At 35.9% G+C, this 22,632-nt stretch overlaps 1 protein-coding gene across 24 annotated transcripts in view; it reads right to left on the bottom strand.

Annotated features, from left to right (window-relative positions):
- DMD (dystrophin) overlaps positions 1 to 22,632 on the bottom strand; it is a 1,241,706-nt gene that overhangs the window by 402,361 nt on the left and 816,713 nt on the right. For all 24 annotated transcript variants that reach the window (XM_083850706.1, XM_083850697.1, XM_083850709.1 and 21 more), the window contains one exon: positions 12,609 to 12,784. In XM_083850706.1, the coding sequence (XP_083706832.1) occupies positions 12,609 to 12,784 (176 nt within the window). The remainder of the gene's footprint in view (positions 1 to 12,608; positions 12,785 to 22,632) is intronic.

Below are 22,632 nucleotides of genomic sequence, written 5' to 3'. Positions count from 1 at the left end.
TTAAGAAGTCCAAGTTTATCAATGAGATCTTATACAACTTTTTTCCTCTGTAATTTTCACAGACAAAAAAAAAAAGAGAGAGAATTGCAAAATTTGTAAAATTCCTTTCAAATAACACCCTTGATTACAAAGTAAATGGAGAATTCTGTTTCGGTCAGCTGGGAAAATTCTAGTAGGGAAGAGGAGCATAAACTTATCAGCTGAATTAAATTTCGTTTCATAGCAAAAATTTCATCTGACTTCACGTTATAAGCAAGAAATTGTTATAGATGAAGATATCTGAGGAGGGAAAAAAATCATGCTGTTGGAATACTGACTATTATAAAATAAAATATATATATTTATAAAATAAATTTAAGAATTATTTATATGTACTATTTATATAATGTAATACATATATATTATAAATATACAAAATAAATACAGCAGCATATTGGTTGAATGTAATTCAACTATTATTTTACACAACTCCCAAATTAGCAAGTACTAATGGAATTTACCTGCCTTCCATCTTATTGGTGTTTATTGTTTTTCCTTACCAAGACACCCTCACAAGATGAGAAGTGCTATATTGGATGATTAAACACTCTACATACAGGCTCTACAAACCCCACTCTGAAATAGTAGACTAAAAACCAGTGTAAAGTACCAAGGACAATACTCTTCACCAGACTTCACCATCTAGATGCTACATCCTATAGTCTGGATACACTAAACATGCAACATCTTAAGATGACCTGGAAAATATGATAGCCACCACATATTTGACAGTCTCTGGATATCTTTCCTGGATGGCAAAATGCAGGCAAAAAGACATCACAACAAAGGTGTTTGTGAAAAGTGTTTCCATTCTATTTACAAGTATCAAAGACTTTAAGAAAATATCTCCAACTTTTTCTCTATATGCAGTGAATATCTGGGATATGAAAAATCTTACTATAAAACAATATTTTACCCTGATGTTTCCAAATAATTATAAATAAGTAGCTCACACTTTCAAGTTTTTTTTTCTTTACAGTACAGTTTAAAATGTTCTCTGTTAACATCTAAAATATGAAGCAATGTTTCTTTGTTTGCATTCACGTTCAATGATTTTTGTAGAATTTAAGCATGTAGCAGTGATAATACTGAATGAGATATTTAAAACTCTCTATCCACAATTAAGTACTAGGTGTTTTATTTCCTGAGTCAATTCAATGCATTTAGATAAGAGGAAAAAAAAAAAGCACTAAGTTCTTGAAATACTGGTTGCAAATTATAAATATTCTTAATAATGTTGTCAGGAAATTGACTTGCAGTGATTATGGATGAAAAAATATTTATACAGAAAGTGCAAAATGTATTGCTAAGTATTTTTAAGTTCAATAATAAATCATGCATACAACCATAATAAATATACAGTTTGTGTAAAGGAGATTAGTAAAAACCAGGAGAATTTAAAACGGAGGGAGTTTTCTCCTAGCTCAGATGGGCAGAGAAGGGATTCTCGTTCATGTACACTGCACTAAAGTACAAAAAAATCAAAATCTTCAATCTATATTTCATAATTCTACTAGCTGTGGAATTGAATTAAATGGTACTCCACAGCCCAAAGAAATTCAGAAGTAAAATTTTCAGAGCCAAACAGGCAACTTTGAGCCCAGATTTCCAAGGCTCGGGAGAGAAGATCTTTAAGCAGAATTAGACACCATAGAGGCATAAAAAGACTAAATAAAACTGGCCTGCTGGAAAAGCCCAAGAGGTTTAAGAAAATTCCAGAAAATAAGAACTGACAAACATCAAACCACTTATTACTTTTGGCTACAGCCACACATCTAAGAATTTGAAGGATGCGCAGAGGGGAGCAGTGAAGGTATTTCCCAACAGAATAAAGGTCCCTCAGGATCTGCAGCCACAAAGTGAGAGAAGGCTCTGCAGTTTGTACAGGCAGCCACCGCCTCGCGGGACCAGCAGCTCTTGGGAGAAAGGCGTAGAGATGCTGCGCGTTGCACCCTTCTTTAAGTTGCATACCCATCTCCACCCACCCCCTAATTTAAGCTATTTAGGCAAAACCTTTTTTTTTTTTTATATATATATATATAAGTTTATTTTATTTATTTATTTATTTTAACAGAACACTCTAAAGATTGAGATTTCCTTATATTGCTAGAGAAAAGATGCACTGACACAGAGATGGACCCTGGATACCAACATGCACTATATTTTCCTGTGGCAAAAACTTCTTGGCAATATTTTTAGGTACTTTCAGAAACTAACACTGCAACTTCTGAACATACTGTTGTCTTCAAGAACAGCTCTGTGTTATGTTTTCTGTTATGCTGTAACTGTAAAAGAGAAAATATCTGTTTTTAAATGAAGTCCATGATGTTATTGATAATATAAAAATAAATAAAATAAAATGTTCCTTGAGAAGATCATTTATTTAATTGCATTGCATTTTGCCATGCATGTTACTATAGTATTTTTTCAATGATTTTTTAATTATTATAATTGCAGTTTATTATAACTAATTATTTGATCAGCTAGGTAACTGAATTTAAACCATTTTAAATTCAAGTTTGGCCATAGCCTTCTGGCCATTGGCAGCAGATTTCTCACAGAGCTACCAATAATTTGCTCTGAGGAGAGAAGAGGAAAGCTTGCTAGATGGGGCTTCTTACAAGAATTGTTCATACTGTAAAGCCATAAGCAAACCCGATTCATTAAGATGCAGTGTAGATGAGACTTATTTTTCAGTTTGTTCTTCCAGTCTTTAGCAGCACTGGAGTACCATTGTAGCAAACTGAGACAGGGTGACTCCACGCCATACATATGTTCAAACAGTTTTGTAATATAATTCTATTATAAATTTATAATTTGTTATATATGCATATGTATGTCGTATATATAAAAAGTCATCAGATCTATGTTTAACCCTGTTATGCAGTAACAAGCTGCATGTACCCAATCTGGTGGGACAGAAGCAGGTCAGGGCACTGCGCTTATGCCTGCAAGCACCAACAGGCACCTCTACAAGTGGGACAGGACCAGAGAGAGGAAGCAGGAGGGACACAAAATGAACCTGGCCTTCCTCCCCTCCAGCCCCAGGGCCAGCCAGACCCCTGGCCCTGCCTGGGGTGGGTCACCGCTGGCCAGCACAGGGTAACTGGCTGCTCCGAACAAGCATCACATTGCTCATCTAGGAAATGCGCACGTGTGTTAAGCATCGTGCACCGTCACTCTGACTCATGTTCCCTCATATACGCTCATGTATATGAGCACAGAAGGTTTTCAGAAATCAGACCAAAAAAAAGTGTTCCATAAAGATCTGTCTTTTTATCCCAGTCATGAAGAGTATGTAGGATAGTAATTAAAAGGTCCATCGCAATTAATGGAAGCTGCAGGTGCACTTCATAATTTACTTCACAATTTGCTCTTGGCCTGCTAGAACATTACTTCTGTTATAAATAACATCCTGCATGACAAGTATCACATTACACAAGCCACAAAAATAAAGCACTCTTAATTCAGCTATTTATTTATTTATTCAGCTAATGCTGAACAAGTTAATCACATAAAAAGTTTTAACACGATGACTGCTTGCAGCTTTTGAACATGCTGATTTCTACCACCATAATTACATTTGGATCAACTGATACCTGTAATTTCTAAGTGTTTAAAATCATGACTGCAATGACAAATTAACAGTAGGTTGTTAGGGACTTCCAAATCTCAGCCTAAACAAACTGAAACAAGGAGCATGAGCCACCGGTTGTCCATCAACACATACAGAGCAGCTCTCAAGAAAGCAGTCGGGAGCACATCTTGCTGGATGAGCAGATGAGTAAAGATGTAATTCCAGCAGCTGGCCCTAAGGAGCAAGGCAGATTCATCTCCAGCACAGATCTGCATGCTGTTATATACACATCACTACCTATATTTTAAAATAACACCTAAGTTCCACAAAAAAAACCTTTTAAACTAATTCACAGTTAGCAAATGATCTATTTCATTAATACTGAAATATAACTCACCTTGCTTGATACAAAATTCTCAGCTTAGAGAAGAACAGAAAAGAAGAGAATTTCATATGTAACTTTTGGTCTTCCACGTGACTATTCTCTGGCATGTTAGTTTATGACTTCTGTACTAAAATACCACAGATTTCTATTTGTATTTCTAAACTCATAGGAACCCCTTGGTCAACTATTCTGACTGCACAGATGCTTATACAAATTCTATATACATTTTGCTTCTGGAAGCTCATATGTTCAGTATATTGATATTTAAATGTTAGGTAGTCAATTACATTAAATAAAGGAGTCAGTTTTCCTAACAGTATTATATGGAATCAATAACAAATTCTTATGTCAGTCTGCAAAATACCTTGGGTACATTATTGACTATCATTAATCCTTAGTTATAATGGTTAACTATTACATTAACATTAATTTCCTGTTTCAAGTAAGCTTTTATTTTTGATTACAGTGTCTAGAAGCTATATGAAATCCATATTGCAGCTCAAGTGTTTTCTTTCTCCATACTCAATAATGTGATACCAATACCATAGCAACCCATATAGTTTGTGAAACACATCAGACATTTATGGTTTTAGCTGCACACGGGATGTTGGACTTACTTGGGAGGTGTCAGCTAGAGACAGAAAACATGCAATCACAGAAGTAAAACAGATCTGCATTTGCTTGTGACTCTTCTCCATTGCACTTCAATAATGTCCAGGTGGTGGTGTTTTTTCTGTGTTTTTTTTTAATTGTTCAGCTGTTGATTTTGTTATTTATGGTGTTTCTAAGATAAGGGATTAGTCCACTTAGTGGCTATTACTGAGAATTTAAAAAGCCACCAAAATAGTAAGTTGGCAGTGTAGTGAAAATATTTACCAAGAGAGAATGAATTTTCTTTCTTTCTCTAGGGAACGTGCAAATGTGCTGCATGTGGGTAAGGACCTTTAAAAAATACTTGAAATTAAAAATATCACAGAAATTTCAGGAAAGCTAAATGTAAACACTAACTAGCAGCAAGTTTAGCTACAACACCACATGTAAACAGAATGTAAATTTATACTAGTGATTTTTTCTACTGAAATACTGCAAGAAATCTAAATTGTCAAAAAAAAAAGAAAATTCAGTATGTAACTAATTTTATGTTGGAAAGAAAAAATATATTTATTGATTTAACTGTCACAAACTTTCTTAATCTGTAAGCCATCTTTTAAATTGCAGTGAAAAACTAATCACAGCCTTCCATACACGTAGTGCTCAGGTGAAGGAAACCTACCCACAGTAGCTAGTGTGTTGTGGCAAAAAAAAAAAAAAAAAAAAACACTTTAATGAATGTAAGGTATCAAAACTATTAAAAAGTATACTTACTTTATAATAACTATTGTTGACTAAGAACAGAAAGCTTGTATATTTATACTCAGAAAAGTATTTGAGGGTATTCTGGTAAATAGCCTTTGTTCTGTCACTCTTTCAGTAAGTACTTCAAACTTGCTTGAACAGAGATCTGAATAGGCAGTCTGCAGGTTTAAGCTCATTAAAAGTGCAAATATATTGCAGCTAAAATAATGAAAAATTCTCTTCCATTCAACCCAATTTGAAAACAAGCAAAAAACATCAGATTGTGATGAATACATAACCAAAATACAGATTACTGCTGAAACAGCTAAGAAATCTAATTCCTGGGCACCTGTTTTCAAAAATTACACAAGGAATTGTTGAACAAAGATGGAAAATACAAAGACCAGCCAGCAACAGTGTTACACAAGTCCATCGAAAATCTCATGTATGAGCCTTCACTACACCAAGCTCATATGTGAGATGTTGCTTCTCATCCTGATATGGGATCACTCGACTAGTTCTGCCCGGCCCACGTGGTCCTGCAGCAGGAGCGAAGGCAGAGCACCAAACTGCAGCCATAACCCTGAGGCCTGTCATCACTTAAGCTCCTGAGAGCCCCAAAGTGCCTGATGGCAAGACTCTGCCTCCAAATCTCACGTGTTCCAGCTGCATGATGCAACATGCACAGCGTAATATGGCCTGATGCCATATTACAGTATTACGTGGCAGGGGACAAAAAGGCTGAGAAATCTGCTGATGGTGCAGTTTACAAGATTTGATTGTCAATATGATTGCTGGAGTATGAAGAGGAAGAAACAGATTTTTTTTCACCGTCTCTTGTCTATGGTTAGTAGTAGCATCTATTCAAGGAGCTACTGCAACTTCCCCATCTCCACAAATCTCCCTTTTTCTTTAATATTGTTCCAGAGCACAAACTCAAACTTCTCCAAACTCTTGAACTTTGCTGCTGCTTGCAGCAAAGTGCTAACAAAAACTCAATTAAATTCCCAATTTGCTAACTATCAGTGTATCAGGCTTTCAATCAAGTTTCACTTTATTCGACTGCCTGGTCTATTCTGAAGTTTGCAGTAAGATAAAATGACTAGATGTGCTAAAATTACATGCTCATCTAATTCTTAGCTGGATGGATTAGACTGCAGGATACAGAAACATTAAACACTGAATTCAGACTTCTACAGCTTTGAAACTGTTTGATAAAGGCAACTGAAAGATAACATCCTACACAAACATAATTCAAACACAACCTCTTGATCTTCAGTACCAAAGAAAGGAGATTTAAAGCCAGCCTTAGGTCTGTGCTTTGCCTGGGATCAACATCTGACCTGTTAAAACTTAAAAAATAATAATAAAAAAAATAATAAATAAATAAATACCATCTTGTTTTTACTGAAAAGCAGTACATGTTCTTCAAATTCATTTGAGAGTTGGTTTGTTTTCTTGTCTGTTTTTAATTAAGTGGTCCTTTTATGGTCAAAATAATTCACATTCATTTAATGAGCCAGACTATCACCAGGATTAACATTAGTGCCCAGTGATCTGCAATCAGCTTCAGTTATTTATAGAATTCTGTGGTTTTGATGTATTTTACCATTTTTATTCAGCAGATTGTTTAATATTTATTCCAAATTATTTATGTAAACTGAATTAACATGCTGAAACTCTCAGAATCATATCATATATCAGTCTTTTCAAATCAAACAGCCACTAGATTCATGATTGTTATAGGAAATATTTTGAATTTATTATGTTCTTCAATGTAGTCATATCTTCTCATATAGAGTATGTTTTCATATAGAATAATAGACTAGTAGTTTAACAGTGCATCTTTGAGAAAAAAAAAAAGGAAGAAAAAGAAAAAAATAAACAATCTGTATGTAGATTTTCCTCAAACCCCAGAGACCGTGTACATCAGACCATAAAAAGTGCCTGAGAATGTCAGAATAACTAACCCGACAGTTTGCCTCCAACATTGCTAACAAGAGATGCTAATTAAGGGGAGCACAGAAGACCGTCCACTTTCTTCTGTCTATTCACCTCATACAACATCAAGACTCCACTGTCATTAGACAAAAGATGTTATGGGGCTGAGTCATAATACCTTCCTCCACAGCCTTCTGTGGCAAGCAAACCTCAGAAATTCAGAAACCATAATGTAAAAAAGTAACTTCTAAAGTGGTTTTACTATCTGTTATGGTTCTATCAACTACCCTTTAGTCCTGGCATTGGGGAATTAAGTGAATTCCCCAATGTGTTGTTCCACATTCAGTTCACCCACTACTTCAATTTTGTAAACCTAGGTCATATCCCTCCTGAGACTTCTCTCCAGACTGAGGATCCCCAGCTTCTTAGTCTCTGCTCACAAAGCATCCACTCCAAACCCTGGCTCATTTTAGTTGCCTATCTCTTCTGTAAGTCTATCATGCCCTTCATGACGTGCAGAGAGCAGACCTGCACATAGTACTGAAAGTGAGCATGCCACAACATTTGATGGCAGCAAAACAACGCTGTTTTGTTCTCAATACCCTCACTGATGCTACCCACAATTTTGTAGCCTTTTTTGGCTGCCTCTCCATTTTGAGCCTACAAACACCATCAGTGTTGATGGCAAGATCACTTTCTTGAGTTATAACTGCTAGTTGCAAGCTCAGCATCATCTAAGCACGGTATAGACCATTTCCCTGAAATATTCACTACCTCACATTTGTCTGTGATGGAGATTATCTGCCACTTGCTGCCCACCCATTCAGTTTTGGAGCTTCCGACTATCAGCTCAGCATTTAACTATGTAAAAGAGCTTAATGTCACTGGCACACTTGGAAATGTCACCATACACACCTGTCTGCAACTAAATTCTCACATTCTTGAGCCTTACAAAAATATCTATGGTGATTTCTTACTTCCTTCTTTAACTTTTTTTTTCTCTTCTTGTCTAACAACCAAGTATTTTGTAACTTGGCCTGAGAAATGTTTGAAATACACTATTTATGCCCGATTTGTAATTTGTGCACATTTGTCAAAATCATAAAATCAAAGTATTGGTAAGCAATCACAAAATTTCCTTGCCATTTAATAATGCTTAGCAACAACACACTTGAATTAGAAATCACTGTAGATTTTGTTACTGTAACTCACGCATTTATTAGTTTCTTTACATTTCCTTTATATCTTGAGATCTAATTTAATAGGGATTTAAAAGAAATAGAGATTTAATAGAATGACACTTTTTAATTGACCCCTACGTGTTTGTTTAAGCAATTGAGAATAAGTTTTCAAAGAACAATTGACTGTAAAAAATAAAACAAAATCTATTAAAAAGTTATAAAGTTTTCTTTTCTGATTTGTAGAGGATTCTAAATGTTAATAACAATTTTATTTTTCTTTGAAATTACTGAATGAAAATGTATTCTACCCAGTTTACTCTCTCTTCAATATCACCTTATTCCATTATGGTTTTAAAAAATGGTTTAATTCCCTCATTCTCAAAATTGATTTAAAAATCCTAGAATCCCCCTCATTATCACAAAAATCTTCTAACCTTGAACATTTAAATTTTAGGAACTATAAAGAAATATAAAATGATCAAACATATACAGACTTCAAAGTTCAAAAAATAATATATTAAAACTCCTCTGAAAAAAAAAATATTTAACTCACACAGATCTTTTCTAATTTACACTATACTGAACAACTTAAATTTGCCATTCAACTGTTACTTAATACAAACATACAATAGACAATGCCATGACTGCTATGTCTTTTGGACTACCAGTAGCAACCCCTTGGACAACAATGAAAATTATATACAGCAAGCTATGTAACAGTAAGATATGCATACTTAAAGATGCCGAAGAGATATCAAAGTTAGTTTTAGGATATTAAGCATGTCTCCTGTTCAAAGTCTACCTATGATAACTCAGAATTAGACAAAGTACATGCTTCTTGACATGACTTAGCTGAGCACCACTTTACTGCAATTGCTAGTGGCAGTCAAGCCAGTTCAACTGTGGGAGAATCAAAGCTGTGTTTTTGCAGTGGAAAAAGTGATAGTGCAGGCATAACAGTGGCGACTCTGTCAAGTGGATAAGGGGACAGTGGAAGATCCCACTGTCCCAAAACTAGGAGGATAGCTAAGGAAAACAAGATGAGCAGTGTGGGATCAGTAAAAAACAAAATTCAGGGGCCCTCTAGTCATGAGAGAAGGAGGGATTAAAAAAAAAAATAAAAGGAGAAATTAAAGGTTGGTCAAGTAAAATTGTACATATATGGTATAGTAATAAGCATTGAGTAGTGTGTGAACCTGTAGTACTGAGCCACTGTGGGAATAAAAATGTTGTTTCTGCAGAGTTATATTGTTTAAAGGTAAGGAATGTGGTATTGAGATATGTTTGCAGTGATAAGAAAATTTAGCAGGCAACCTTGTAAAATGCAGACAACCAGACTCCCTAGAACAATTAGGTGAAAATCACGGTGTCGAGTCAAGTCAGATAAGTGAAGAAACATTACCACTTCAAACAGTATAAAAGTCAAAAGAAATTTGAAATTTAACAGTCCAGCAACTGAAGGCCATGTATTGTCTGTGAAACATCGGATAGGTTGTGAACCTGGATTACCCAGTCAATGGGTAAACAGGGGAGGGTCCTGGTCATCGAGAAATAAAGTATATAAACCGTACTGTGTGGCTAGTAGGTGTGCTCCTGCTTGTGGGACGCCTGCCATTGCAATCGCAAATAAATTACTACTTCACTGAGATCCTCGCCTCAGCCTAAGTTATTGGGTACGGGGTGTTTCTCACACCACTGAGGAAATCAATGAAGAATTAAGCATCAGGTAATAGGGAATATAAAGTTATGATATACTTTTGCTTTGAGCTTCTGCTTGCAGGATGCCCGCCACTGCAATCATAAATAAAAATACTACTTCACTGAGATCCTCTCCTGAGCCTGTGTTATTGGCTGCAGGTTGCTTTTCACAACTGTATGTACCCAACAGTAGTCTCATAAGAACGATCCCTGTATAAACCTATACTAAGGCACACATATAGGTGGTGGTAAGCAAGTCTGAGTGAATAAGAAGTGATGGCACACAAAAGTAGCAAGTAGAGGCCACTTCAGCCTTTCTTGTTTGCCCTAATTTTTTCATTAAGAACAAAGCAGACACTTTGGGTGAAACGGGATTCAGATCCTAAAAAGAAAGAACCTGAATATACCCCAAACCAAATCAGAAAAAATACCAAACAACTGAAAGATGTCAAAGCACAAAAGAGATGCAAATCTCATGCCAACAATGCAACATACAAACTGTGCAGAAGATGTGCTTGTCTTTTCCTGCCTGGGATGAGACCTAGATAGAGCACACCAGATATTTCTGTCACCTACGTTTGATTCTTTTGAAAATCCAGACCGTGGGAGTGAAAAGAGGGAAAGAAAGAAGAAAAAAAAAAAAACACACTAGGATCTTGTCTGAGGCAGCAGCTAGACTGAGAGTAGGATTTGCTTCTAAGATCTGGGAGCAGTTCCGGCAGCTCTGTCATAGCCAGGAAGACCCGGCACTGAACACAAGTGTAAAATCCTCCATTCTGATGCACACAGGTCTCACCACAGTACATCAGAGGCTTTTATACCAATTTAGCACAACACCGTATGTATTCACTATATGGAGATCTATACACTAACCTAGGTTTGTGCAGCCACAATGCTCAATATTACACAAAGTGTCTTTCCAGAGGAAAACAAACCAATCACAAAACAGTCAGCAAACCAAACAGACCAAAAGGAGGAACGGGTGTGGGTAAACAGATGCTTATTTAAGATATCTCATTGAGGAAACATAACTGGATTATTCCCACATAACAGATCCTAGGCTTCCTTAAACTATAAGATTTGCCCCAAAATTCCAGACTGTGTTATTCCCAAAATAACACAGCCTCGAGCCAAAACAGCATTGAAATACGTGTTTCTGTTGATAAATGAGGTAGAACACAATAGCTATGTTTACCAGAACTAAGGACAGATTTTATATTCTCAAAGCTCAACCACCAATCTTTCTCATCAGCGTTACCACAGCAGCTTACGGGGCTATTAAAATGATGTGTTATTGTTCTGTAAGTGTTAGCACTTACTTAACAAGATAAGGATTGGAAACACAGATGGGTTTCAATTGTACAAAAGAACAGCTTTTACGGCAATAAATAAAGGCAAAGGACTCCCTTGTGTAATTACCATCAACACCTGGAGATACAGCAGCAAGAAACATTTAAAGTGCCACAACAGCTTCTGACAGCTGTAGCTTACCCGTTGCACCTCCTGCTTTTAATGAGTTCCAAGTGAAAATTTAATCATAATTAAACTCAACAATAACCTTTCAGGACACTACCCATCCAGAGCATTTTCACAGCTTTTGCCCCCCACAGCTGTAAACCACAAAAAAATAGCACCAGAGATAACAAAACTATTGCACGCTACTCATCCTCCTAGCAAATCTCTAGCACTCAATAAGGAATAGGCTTAAAAAAAAAAGAAGTTTTAAGAAAGCTTTGCCAATGATTGTATTTTAAAGCAAAATGTCTATTTAGGCCTGGCATATGGGTTAAGAAAACACGGTTTTATAAAACCTAATATGAGCAGCAATAAAAATATATATTTTTTAAATTGAAAATTCTCTTTTTAAACAAACCAAACCATTCTAGTTAGTATCTGTAACTCAAATGCTCCAGGTTCTTCTGACTGCAAGAGAAAACCAAATTGATCTGGAAGTGACTATAAATAACATTAAATTAACCAATCCATTCTTTTTATTCAACCTGAATGAAATGCAGATATTAATGGCATTGAAGATGAGAAGTGAATTATAGGAGGATTAGCTGTATCAATTAGCTAAGGTATTATTAGTATTACAGAGATATTTTTTAATGACATACTATCAAATAGAGAGATGCTAAATCAACTGTAAATTGTGGAAATGAAGCTCCAATCTGCCCTACTTTTAATCAAGAAATAATGTATGCTTGGTTATTGTTGTTCAGCATTAGAATTGAAATTATAAAAATGCGGAGTATGGAAGGGAGTGGTGGCCACTGATGGCAATGAGTAGAAAAGAAGAATTAAACAACCAAAGATGTGAAATGCAATTACTAACAATTTCTTATGAATACGAAAACACTAAACATTGAGAGTTCTTTTGAACTTTCAAGTCGGAAGCAAATCTAATATAGCCAAAACAGTTTCACAATATTTTTGCTCTCTTTTAACCTACCTCTTTTTTTTCTCTACCAGCTGTTTGCAGATCTCCTGCCACCGGGTATTCAAACTTCCCAGTTGTTCCTTCAGCACGTTAGCATCTGCTGTTGATGACTGCTCAATAATTCCTTCACCAGTTACATTCAATGTTTTGACAACAGCTTGCTGTCGCCCAATGCCATCCTGAAGCTCCTGCAAAATACCCAGCACATACACGTATTTATAAAAAATTTCAAGCGTGAAACAAAATGCTTCATCACATCCTGGCCAGATGGAAAGATATGAAAGTCTTTGCTCTCCCCTGAATTCCAAATACAAAAATCCAAAAACAGGAAAACACTTTTTTTTTAAACAAGCACCTTTCAGTGCATCTTTTTAGACTTTTCCCCCTGTATTCTTTTCTGACAGAGGTAATTACAGCAATATTCTGCAGACCATTTAGTAAGAAAAGCAGGTGAACAAATTTACTTCTAAGTCCCTGAAGGTAGACTTTTTTTATAAGTGGCCTATAAACCATTTTAAAATTCAAAGTGTGCATTGTTTGGACCTCCTATTACCTATCAACACAAATTAGCAATGTAAAGAAGGAAACTGTTTGGAGTGCTTCTCCAGATTCCATTACAAAACACATTTGTCTCTGATTGCAAGAAGCTTGATAATTCATTTCCTCATCCTCCTTTTGGGTGGGAAGTACCACACTCCTAAGAAAGTGTATTTCTTACTTGGTCCCTGTTTACAGAACAAAATGCAGAACTACCAAAATGTAACCAAGATAGACCATTTTCTAAATTTTCATTTATTTACTAAATACATTAAGATACATTTCTACATCTTTTATCATTAAAAATCTATCATACATGTTGCTAGTTAGTTCATGTTGCTAGTTAGTTCATTTACAGAGAGAAAGAATAAAAAAAGTTCTGAATCCGTAACTTAGACTTCAACACTGTATGCCTGTTCAATAAAGTTTGTATTTATAAATATGGAAATCAATCATTTCCCATTCTTAGTCATCAGTACAGCATGAGTATTTTTTTTCCACATAATTCCTCAAAATGTACAAGGGAAGTGTAAAATCATTGTCAACAGTTTACTGCTAAAATAAGCAGAAACACTCCAGCACTCATATTTATAGGTTTATAGGTTTCACAATCTCAAGAAGGATATTTGATTCATATCTACATACAAGAGCAAGTTAAATGCTGAATCTGCCTTTTTCTGGAAGAAACCAAATATTTTAGTGTGTCATACTCTGGAGCTACATTATATACTTCTTTTCTCTTTCTAAACATATAATAAAAAATACAGAGAAAGTAAAACATACAAACATCTATCCTTGAATTGGTTAAAATTGGCAGAACATAGATTTCCAAGGAATATAAAGATGAACATAAAAACCATTTTTGATACATTTTTAATTGTTTATTTATCTTGTCCATTAGATCTTCAGGTACGAGACTATGAGTAAAAGTTCAAAAATACTTCAATACTTGAACTTCTTTTAATACGACCACGCCTCAGCTGACAGTAACTACTTCATTAACACGCAGAAAGTCAGTTGTGTGCCCTGTCCCAACTTTTGCACACATTTTAAACGGATAGCTTGAACACCAACACCTGTGATATATATATGGAGTAATTCGTGTCAAGAAGATGGTTGATGTTAATAAAGAAGGGGGAGATGTGGTAGTGTGGCCATGGGGGTTGACAAGCCCCATGGTTGGTGACAACATCAGACTCTTACCGATGAGGCCATCAGGAATGTAAAGAGTTTAGAGGGAACAAAGAAGGGTGATTCAGGAGACGCCTTGCCGTCTTGGGTTGCTTGTTCTCCAGCCGTCAAGGCATGGAAGTTGCTGGGGGTTTGATCGTTGCCGGGCAAAGTTGTTTGACCAATAAAGAGTTAGTGGAAAAGGACTGCTGTGGGGCGAATAGTATAAGAAGGGAGCCTGTCCTCAGTATGAGATGCAACACGATATGATGAAGTTCTGTCATCAATAAAGTAACAGCAGTCAGTGATCCTAAAAGAACCCTGGTGTCCGCGTGGTCGTTACGCCACAAATGGCACCCGAACAGGGACCTGAAGAAAACAGGAACAGGGACATTGATCGCCTAACGAAGATGGGTTCGGCCAAACTCAGCAAACCGCTCTAAGAAGCTCGTATAGAAAGTCGCTGGAAATAGGCGCACCGGAGCTGGAAGGAAGGTCAAGGTGAGAGAAGCAGACCCGCGCACACAACTGCCCCTCGCTGGCCGAAGCTAAGCAGTTGCGTGCTATGGGGAATCATACGTCCATAGAAACAAAGACTGTCCTGGTAACCTTACAGCTTATTCCCTTTATTAACAGTCAGACAGTTTATGATCCTGAAACACGGGACCAAATTGAGGTGAAGGTGTGGGGCTCTGCTACTAAAAACGACAAGGTTGCGGTGGGATTGCTCGGCACCTGGCGAGCAGTCTCTGAGGCCTTAAAAAACCGTATGCAACCACAATCAGAAACGTGTGGTTTGCCAGATAGTGAGGGAGCTGCGGCCTCGTCCACCGATCCTTCTGCTACACCATCGCCCCTTTGCTGCTACGCCCCTGGTGACCTGGGCGTTCCTTTTGATCCAGGCCCCATAGGCCCTGAAAAGGAGCCGGGTCTGTTTCCCTTCGATCCGGGAGGAATAGGATACATAAGGCCCGAAGGCCGAGTTGCTTAACAACTTAAAGCGAGACATACTGTTCCCACGACTAGCCCTGGAATTCTCCGGTGTTTGTAATCAAGAAAAGGAATGGAAAATGGAGACTGTTATATGATCTGAGAAAAATTAATGAAGTCATGGAAGATATGGGAGCACTTCAACCGGGATTACCAACTCCAACTATGCTCCCCCAGTCATGGACATTAATAGCAATAGACTTAAAGGATTGTTTGTTAAACACTTGCCAGCATTCGGAAAACTTTGCCATGTTTATGTTTCAGTTGATACCTTTTCTGATTGTACATATGTATAGGTGTATTCGGGTTTCTTATGAATATGTAAAAGCAATGTTCTATATATTTAGAAAGCTCGACGGTTGTGTGCGCGTGTTGGTAGAGCATAGACTCCCCGCGCACCCAGCGCAGTTTACTTGCCTTTTATAAATATTACTAAATTCAGATGCAGTTGTATCTTCATTTATAACACACCTATACAACCTGTGGCAGAGAGGTCAATGTCAGCAGGGTACTGCAGCATGTACCCACAGTCCTGGACAGGAGTCACAGCAGAGGCATAGAGGTTTACATGATTGAGGCTAAGCTTATTCTTATTACAATTCTGTTTTTTCTTGCAGCTTTTGTTATTGGTGGTGGTTTTTTAGGTTGCTATGAAAGAGAACTCTATGAAGATTAATCCTGTCTGTGGTACCCCTCAGTAAAAACTATTATTCTACTTTTTCTAAGCTATTTTCATCGCCCATAGTTTCAGAATAAAAGAGTAGCAGAGTGATGAGCGTAATACTGCAGTAGTCTGTATACTGATTTATTATGTTTTGATAGGATGAAAAGGTAAGCAGTTCCAAACCAGAAAAATATTTCTGCAGGATCTTAGCTAGCTGCAATAGTCCAGTCATGTAGCATCAAGCACCCTGCTGGCTCCAAGTGTCCCAGCACAGCTTGGAACATGTAAGGTCTTAAGACATGTTGTAACAGAAACTGCAAGATCTTTGACCCAGCAGAGACCAATAAAAGCCTCTTACTTTGATGTATGACATTTTCTTGTCTTTCCATGATGCATGTTAATAAAACAATACCTGGCCCAACCTCTGGCTCTTATTTTCATATATATGATTCACTATTAGAAATAAATAATGTTAATGGTCAGGTAGCTTACTGAAATGCAAATATTCTCTATCGTTGGGAGGCTGAAAAGTTGTTGGCCTTTCCAGCAAATGCCTCAGTTTTGGTAAAGCCCAGTTTAAAACGATCTAGTTTTTGTATGCATACACAGTAGTTCCCATTGATTTGAGCACTAGAGCTTTTGCAGGTAAATCATAACAGTAAGACTCTGGAGAAATGGATTTAGAAGAAATATATCACGATAGGAGGCTTATTTCCAGCAAAGAACCTGAAATGTACTGTAGGCACATGTATAAATATAAGTAACCACTTACTCACCACTTACTGCAAAAATGACTAAAGAAGACTTCTACATACATGTAACAAGACTATTCACTTCGAGCAGGAGATTAGGAAAGGAAAACAAGGACAGGAAATTCTACTTCCTGAATTTCAAAGTTTTTAAAATTAAAATTAGTAGAAATTAGAGGTTGTCTTTGTACCATTTTTTCTATATAACAGGAAAAAAAACCCAGCATACTATTACAAACTGAAATATGAATTAAAAGCCTCTTTAAATGCTGTTACTGAGCCTTCTTTCTCGAGTTCACAGCATCTCAAATTAGTTTCTTTCACTCCTCCAGCATATATGAAAAAAATATATAGCAACTATTATGGGATTTCCACATTTATTTCAACTGACACAAAATTAGCCAAGGGAATTTTCTGATTTATTCTGTGGCATATTATGCAATAGGCATTACAAAGTAAAAATAAATAAAGTTGCTAGGTTAGTGGCAGGGATGGTCTTTGGACTTATGATCCCTAATGCCTAAATGGGAACTTTATATAGGATGTGTGGAAAGGAGAAGTGTGAATTTTCACCAGAGCATGGGAGAACACTCCTGGCGAAATTGTACTGGTCTAAAATTGCAAAAGGGGAAGTTTAAAGTAGACATTAGGAAGAATTTCTTCACAGAGAGGGTGATCAAGCACTAGAGTGGGTTGCTCAGGGAAGTGGTGGAGCCCCCATCTCTGGAGGTATTTAAATGACATGTGTACATGGCACTAGCGGACATGGTTTAGTGATGGCACTTGGTAGGTCAGGTTGACAGTTGGACTTAATGATCTTGAAGGTCTTTTCCAACCTAAACAATTCTATGATCTGGATTTCAGATCACTATAAAGAAAACAATTTGAGACTTTTTTTCACCCAGTGTTCTGTGCATTTGATGATCTCCGCATGATTAAAGTGAAATATGTGTGCTGATTGGCTATATTTGGCTATAAGTTTGGCTTAGTACAAGTTTGGCTATATTTCATGGCCTAAAAAAAGGCAGATTACCCTTACTAGGTACCACACAAAGCATAGCAATCCATGAGGACTTTTTTTTTTTTTTTTAAAGTAATTTTCATATAAAGCAAACAAAAGTGTTTTTAACTATTTTTTTTTTGAAAATTATGTTTTCTCACATTGATCCCAAAGCTATGAACCACAAACACAACTTACACTTAGTAGATAAAACTTGCCAGCAGCTATAGTTACCTATTCCCTCTTTATCTTTGCTACACACATGTATGAGGACAAGATGCTGGGAGCCTGCAAGGGCTTGCCTCTCATGGCCTGATAGTATGTGGGGCTACAGAAGGAATATTGACATTGAACCTGCTTCATGTAGTTTCATTTGGCATTTCACCCCTTCATAAAGAAGTGGCAAAGCAAAAGGGCAAATAGTCCTTTGGATTCACAGCTTACTCAGACGGCTACCTGAGATACTTATATTTGCAATTATACAGTTTCTAATCACTTTATGAACACAGTGAGTAAACTAACCTAATTAAGAAATGAGATGTTTATATAATATTAGAAATAAAACAACCCAGAAGAGACTCGACATATCCACACATGGAGCTAATCACAGTTTTGAGTGGATTGCAGGTATTTACATGTATTTTGCGTTTTCAAAATGTTGAATTTTTAGCCACTAAGGAAAGCAGATAACGATATAGTTACCTATCACTTTGATTTTTCTTTCATGTGATTTCCAAGCATAAGTAGGTGGTGAATAACATATGATTGAAGTAAGGTTTAAGTATTCTCTCAGACTACAGTTGCCAAAACAGTATATTAAGGAAATTCTACCTCTCATACCAAAGGTTTTACCTTGATAATGACCTCAGCTAATTTAATATAACTTAAAATGCCAAAGACATTCAAGTGATGTTCCATTTATTCATTTTCCAAGGATTAGCAAACAGATTTACTTAAAATGAGATATTATGCACACTATTTCAGAAAACATCAAAGCAGAATAGAAGCAAGAAAAGAAACATTTTGTAAACGATTGGGGAAAATCTTCACCAAAGTCAATAGGGCTGTTTCTGCAATACCAGGGGACTTTTATTATAGTCAACGTGAAACTCTGGCCTTGTTCACTACTGGTTCTCATTTTTGCTCTCGCATGTATTTTCTGAAAGTACAGAAGCAGCTGCTTTAAGATTTTTGTTTGAATCAAACAAACAGAAAAAAAAGTGGAAAAAAAGGAGAGTAGAAAATGAAAGAGAAATTCACAAAGGAATTTCTTAACCTGATGCTTTCAGCAATACTTCTGACCCCCCTCACCCCAGTGTATTTAGAACATTAATTCCATTGTACTCCAGACTTCCAAAGGTTTCTGCATCTGATACATGACTTGCAAAGCTGTTCTTGAGACAAATATGCAGTATAGGGAATACTAATAAACAAATCACAACTGATGGTGACAAGGTTGACAAAGTTTTTGGTAACAACATTATTCTATGTTGCTTTCCTAAGAAAGTTAAAGGTCTGAGAGACCCTAAATCTACAGGCATTCCTAGTATCATCTTGGCTATGGGTTCCAGTTCATGCCCTAAGTATGTGGTGAGAATCTCTTTAAGAAGTTAGATATCCTTGTTCTGTCAATGACAAAATAAATTTCCATCTTTCTTCCCCTTCTTTTATTTCTTTCTGATGCTGCTTTTATTTTTATTATTTTCAGTGGAATCATTCAGTGGCTGTACTATTCATTGCCATTGTATTTCTCATTTCACTTTCTCTTCTTTTTACTTCCCCACACTCTTTCAGCCAGTCCTGTGGTGAATTCCCTTCCCCAAAACTGCAACCAAAGCTCAATAAATAAATCAATAAATAAAATAAATTTGCTTTCACTGTTATGCCACTCTCTTTCTCTTTTTTTTTTTCCCCTCTTGATCTGCCCTCCTCAATACGTTAATTTTATGAAACTGCACTATTCAAGGAGACAAAGGAACTTTCTCCTGAATAAAGATGATCCGTATATGCTTCAAGGTTACATTGTTAACAGAACGCACAGTGATGCTTGGTTTACTGATATCTAAGAGTTATGCTACACAAATTTCTACAGAGCTGTGCTTGTGGACTTTGGAGACACTTTAACATCTAGAGAACCAACATTTTGGATACCTAAAGGTGCCTGTACTTTCTGTGGAGCAGCCTGATTATTTGTGAATCACCTTACAATACAAACTCTTGAAATAGAGCAATGTATTCCTGTTGATCCAATTGCAGTGTTTTACCTCAACTGACAAAGTGAAATTGAACAACACTCATCACAATGATTCCATGCTGAAATTTGATTTTTAAAACCTCTGACTGTGCCTTATTCTTGGCTCAGACAGCCGGCAGTAACTTTATTTTCTCAGGAATAAACAATAAAAATGACAAAAAGCTATTTTGTCCAAGCCAGACTGACATCAAACAATCTTATATATTGCATAAAAATAATTACTTAATTATTAAAAAGTTATTAAAAAGTTATTTTAAAAAATGTGAAACTGAAATATTGTATTTAAACATCAGGAGTTTTTTGTTTGTTTTTGTTTTATGATGACTTATTAACAGTTCCATCTATATCCTGTAATAACACTGCTACACATTTGCTTAATGTACCAACATAAGCATCATGAAGAGTCTGTTATCCTTTATATTACTTTTTTCCTGAGAAACATCTACTTTTTGTAGATGAAGAGGAATAATTGTATAATTAAATAAGTAATTTGCCACACACACACTTTCAAGAAAATATGCTACGCCATCACATGCCTACTTGCCCCCATTTTTGTCTCATGCCTTCCATAATGCTTGTGACAAATGACCAGGCAACATGACAAAAAGATAAATTATTGCCTCAGACAAATTCCTGGTACTGATTAAAATAGTAAAAAGGAAAAAGATTTGAGTAGATTATGATTTGGAGTAAACCAATTTGATTGCTTATAGACTCATTTCCCATATTATGTAAATTAAACATTCATCAGAGTCTCTATCCACTTACCTAAGTGGGTATCAGAATGACATCATTTATCTGGCATTACTTGTTACTTCTTAGTTAACTTGTCATGTATCATGCAATTCTTTCTGCAATCTCATTTCCTCATCGTTGAATGAAACAGCATTTTGGTGTTAAGCTTAATCAGAAACTATTCTACTAGCAATCTAACCAGCACTTTCTTCCTTTCATTGTAGCAGGCAAATTTGCTCAACAATAATTTATTGTTATGGAAAAGCCCTGTAGCAGCACGAAGAAATAACACAAACAAGCTTCTAAATTTTTGTAAGAGGCACTTGCAGGCACAACATGTTTTAAGAAAAAAAAAATATATATATTTTATTGCCTTCACTTAATTTAAGGTAAGCTTCAGATCCTAAAAGCATGTAAAGGTATTATGCACCACTTTCAGAAATCTGTAGTCATTAATTTGACATTAATGTGCTATTCTTCACTCATTTACATGAATCTTTCTTCTGCCTCAAATGGTATAAAAGCATAAGGTTGACATAAAAGAGTCTACATAGATGCAGTAATATAAATCAGATAACTGTGAAAACATTTGGTGGATCTCTATCCCCAATATAATTTGCTAGCATTTGGTTACCACAATAATTTATCCATTCAACATATGTAACTCTGTTCAAGATTCTATTAGAAATAAGGAAGAAATTAATTTTCCAGGTAGTTAAATCACATTGATTTGATCTGGAGACATTACCAGCACTTTGTTAGGATTAAAACAATCAACAAAAAGTAAACATTTTTTTCCTAGCTATGTTGTTATAAGCTGCTACGCAATCTTCATTATTACATGTGCATTATGTTTGTTATTATATTGGCATTATGAATCACAAAATCTTAGGACAGCCAATGGAGTTGGAAGAGGAAAAAAAAAAAAAAGGAAGAAAAACTGCAGGCAATGTTTGCTAAGGAGCTGACAATAATTTTCTGCAAAGCATTTTCTTAAGGTAAATTATAAGTATTATTATCATTTGAATATTACGATCACTTCTGTGAAAAGAGCAGCTTTTGAAAGAACTGACAGTAGGCTCTGGTCAGGTTCTACCTACAAACCAGAACCAGGTGCATTCTGTGAATTGTATTCTTTGTACATCAGCTGTACATGAGAATCCAAAGGAAAATAAAATTGTTGCAGATTAGCTTTCTGAGTAAATAATAAATACCATAAAATAAGAGTGAAATTTCATTGTCACTTTATTAGCCTAAATTTTTAATAGAATAATTTGCAGTGTAAGCAATACTATAAAATGAACCACAGCTGTTTTATTATTCTATTTATTATTACAAAAATAACAATTTTTGCTTGAATTTTTATGCAAACTGGTTGGAGATCCTTATGAAACTGCTATTCTGTCCTGCTTTGTAAATTATTTCTTTTTTTTTTTCCATATTTTGATGACATTTAATTAGAAAAACACAAGGTCCAGTGCAGCCCCTGATGCATTGCTGACCATCCATGACTGCTGTTGTACAGAACGAAATGTGGGTACAATGCATCTCTACAATGGTACATTTTATCAAAATAAATGGAGATATATAACTTCTGATATTTAGCTAAAAGCTGCCAATCAGAAGAGTTCCAGATTTGTTTAAAAGTTTTATGTTCTTCCAGATTTATCCCTTGACTGCTCCTTTTCCTTCTATAAGCAATGACAAATCCATTGTTCATTAAACAAGGCATAAAGGCTGAAATTCCTGTATTTTACCTATACAAAATCTTCATTCTTACTTGGTGTCTTTCCAGAAAAAAGTGGTAGTATACTATATCTTAATTGCCTGGTGACTTTACACCGGTTTTCTTCAATAATTCCAGGTTGCTGTCACTGCTGCCTGTGTTGCTATAAACTATAACTCTGAACATATCTCCAGTTCTTACTAATACCTAC

The sequence above is a fragment of the Anser anser genome (genome assembly GCF_964211835.1).
Source record: "Anser anser genome assembly, chromosome: 1".
Taxonomy (NCBI): Eukaryota; Metazoa; Chordata; class Aves; order Anseriformes; family Anatidae; genus Anser; species Anser anser.
The sequence above is the reverse complement of the archived record's forward strand: the minus strand, read 5'-3'. Positions and strand labels throughout refer to the sequence as shown.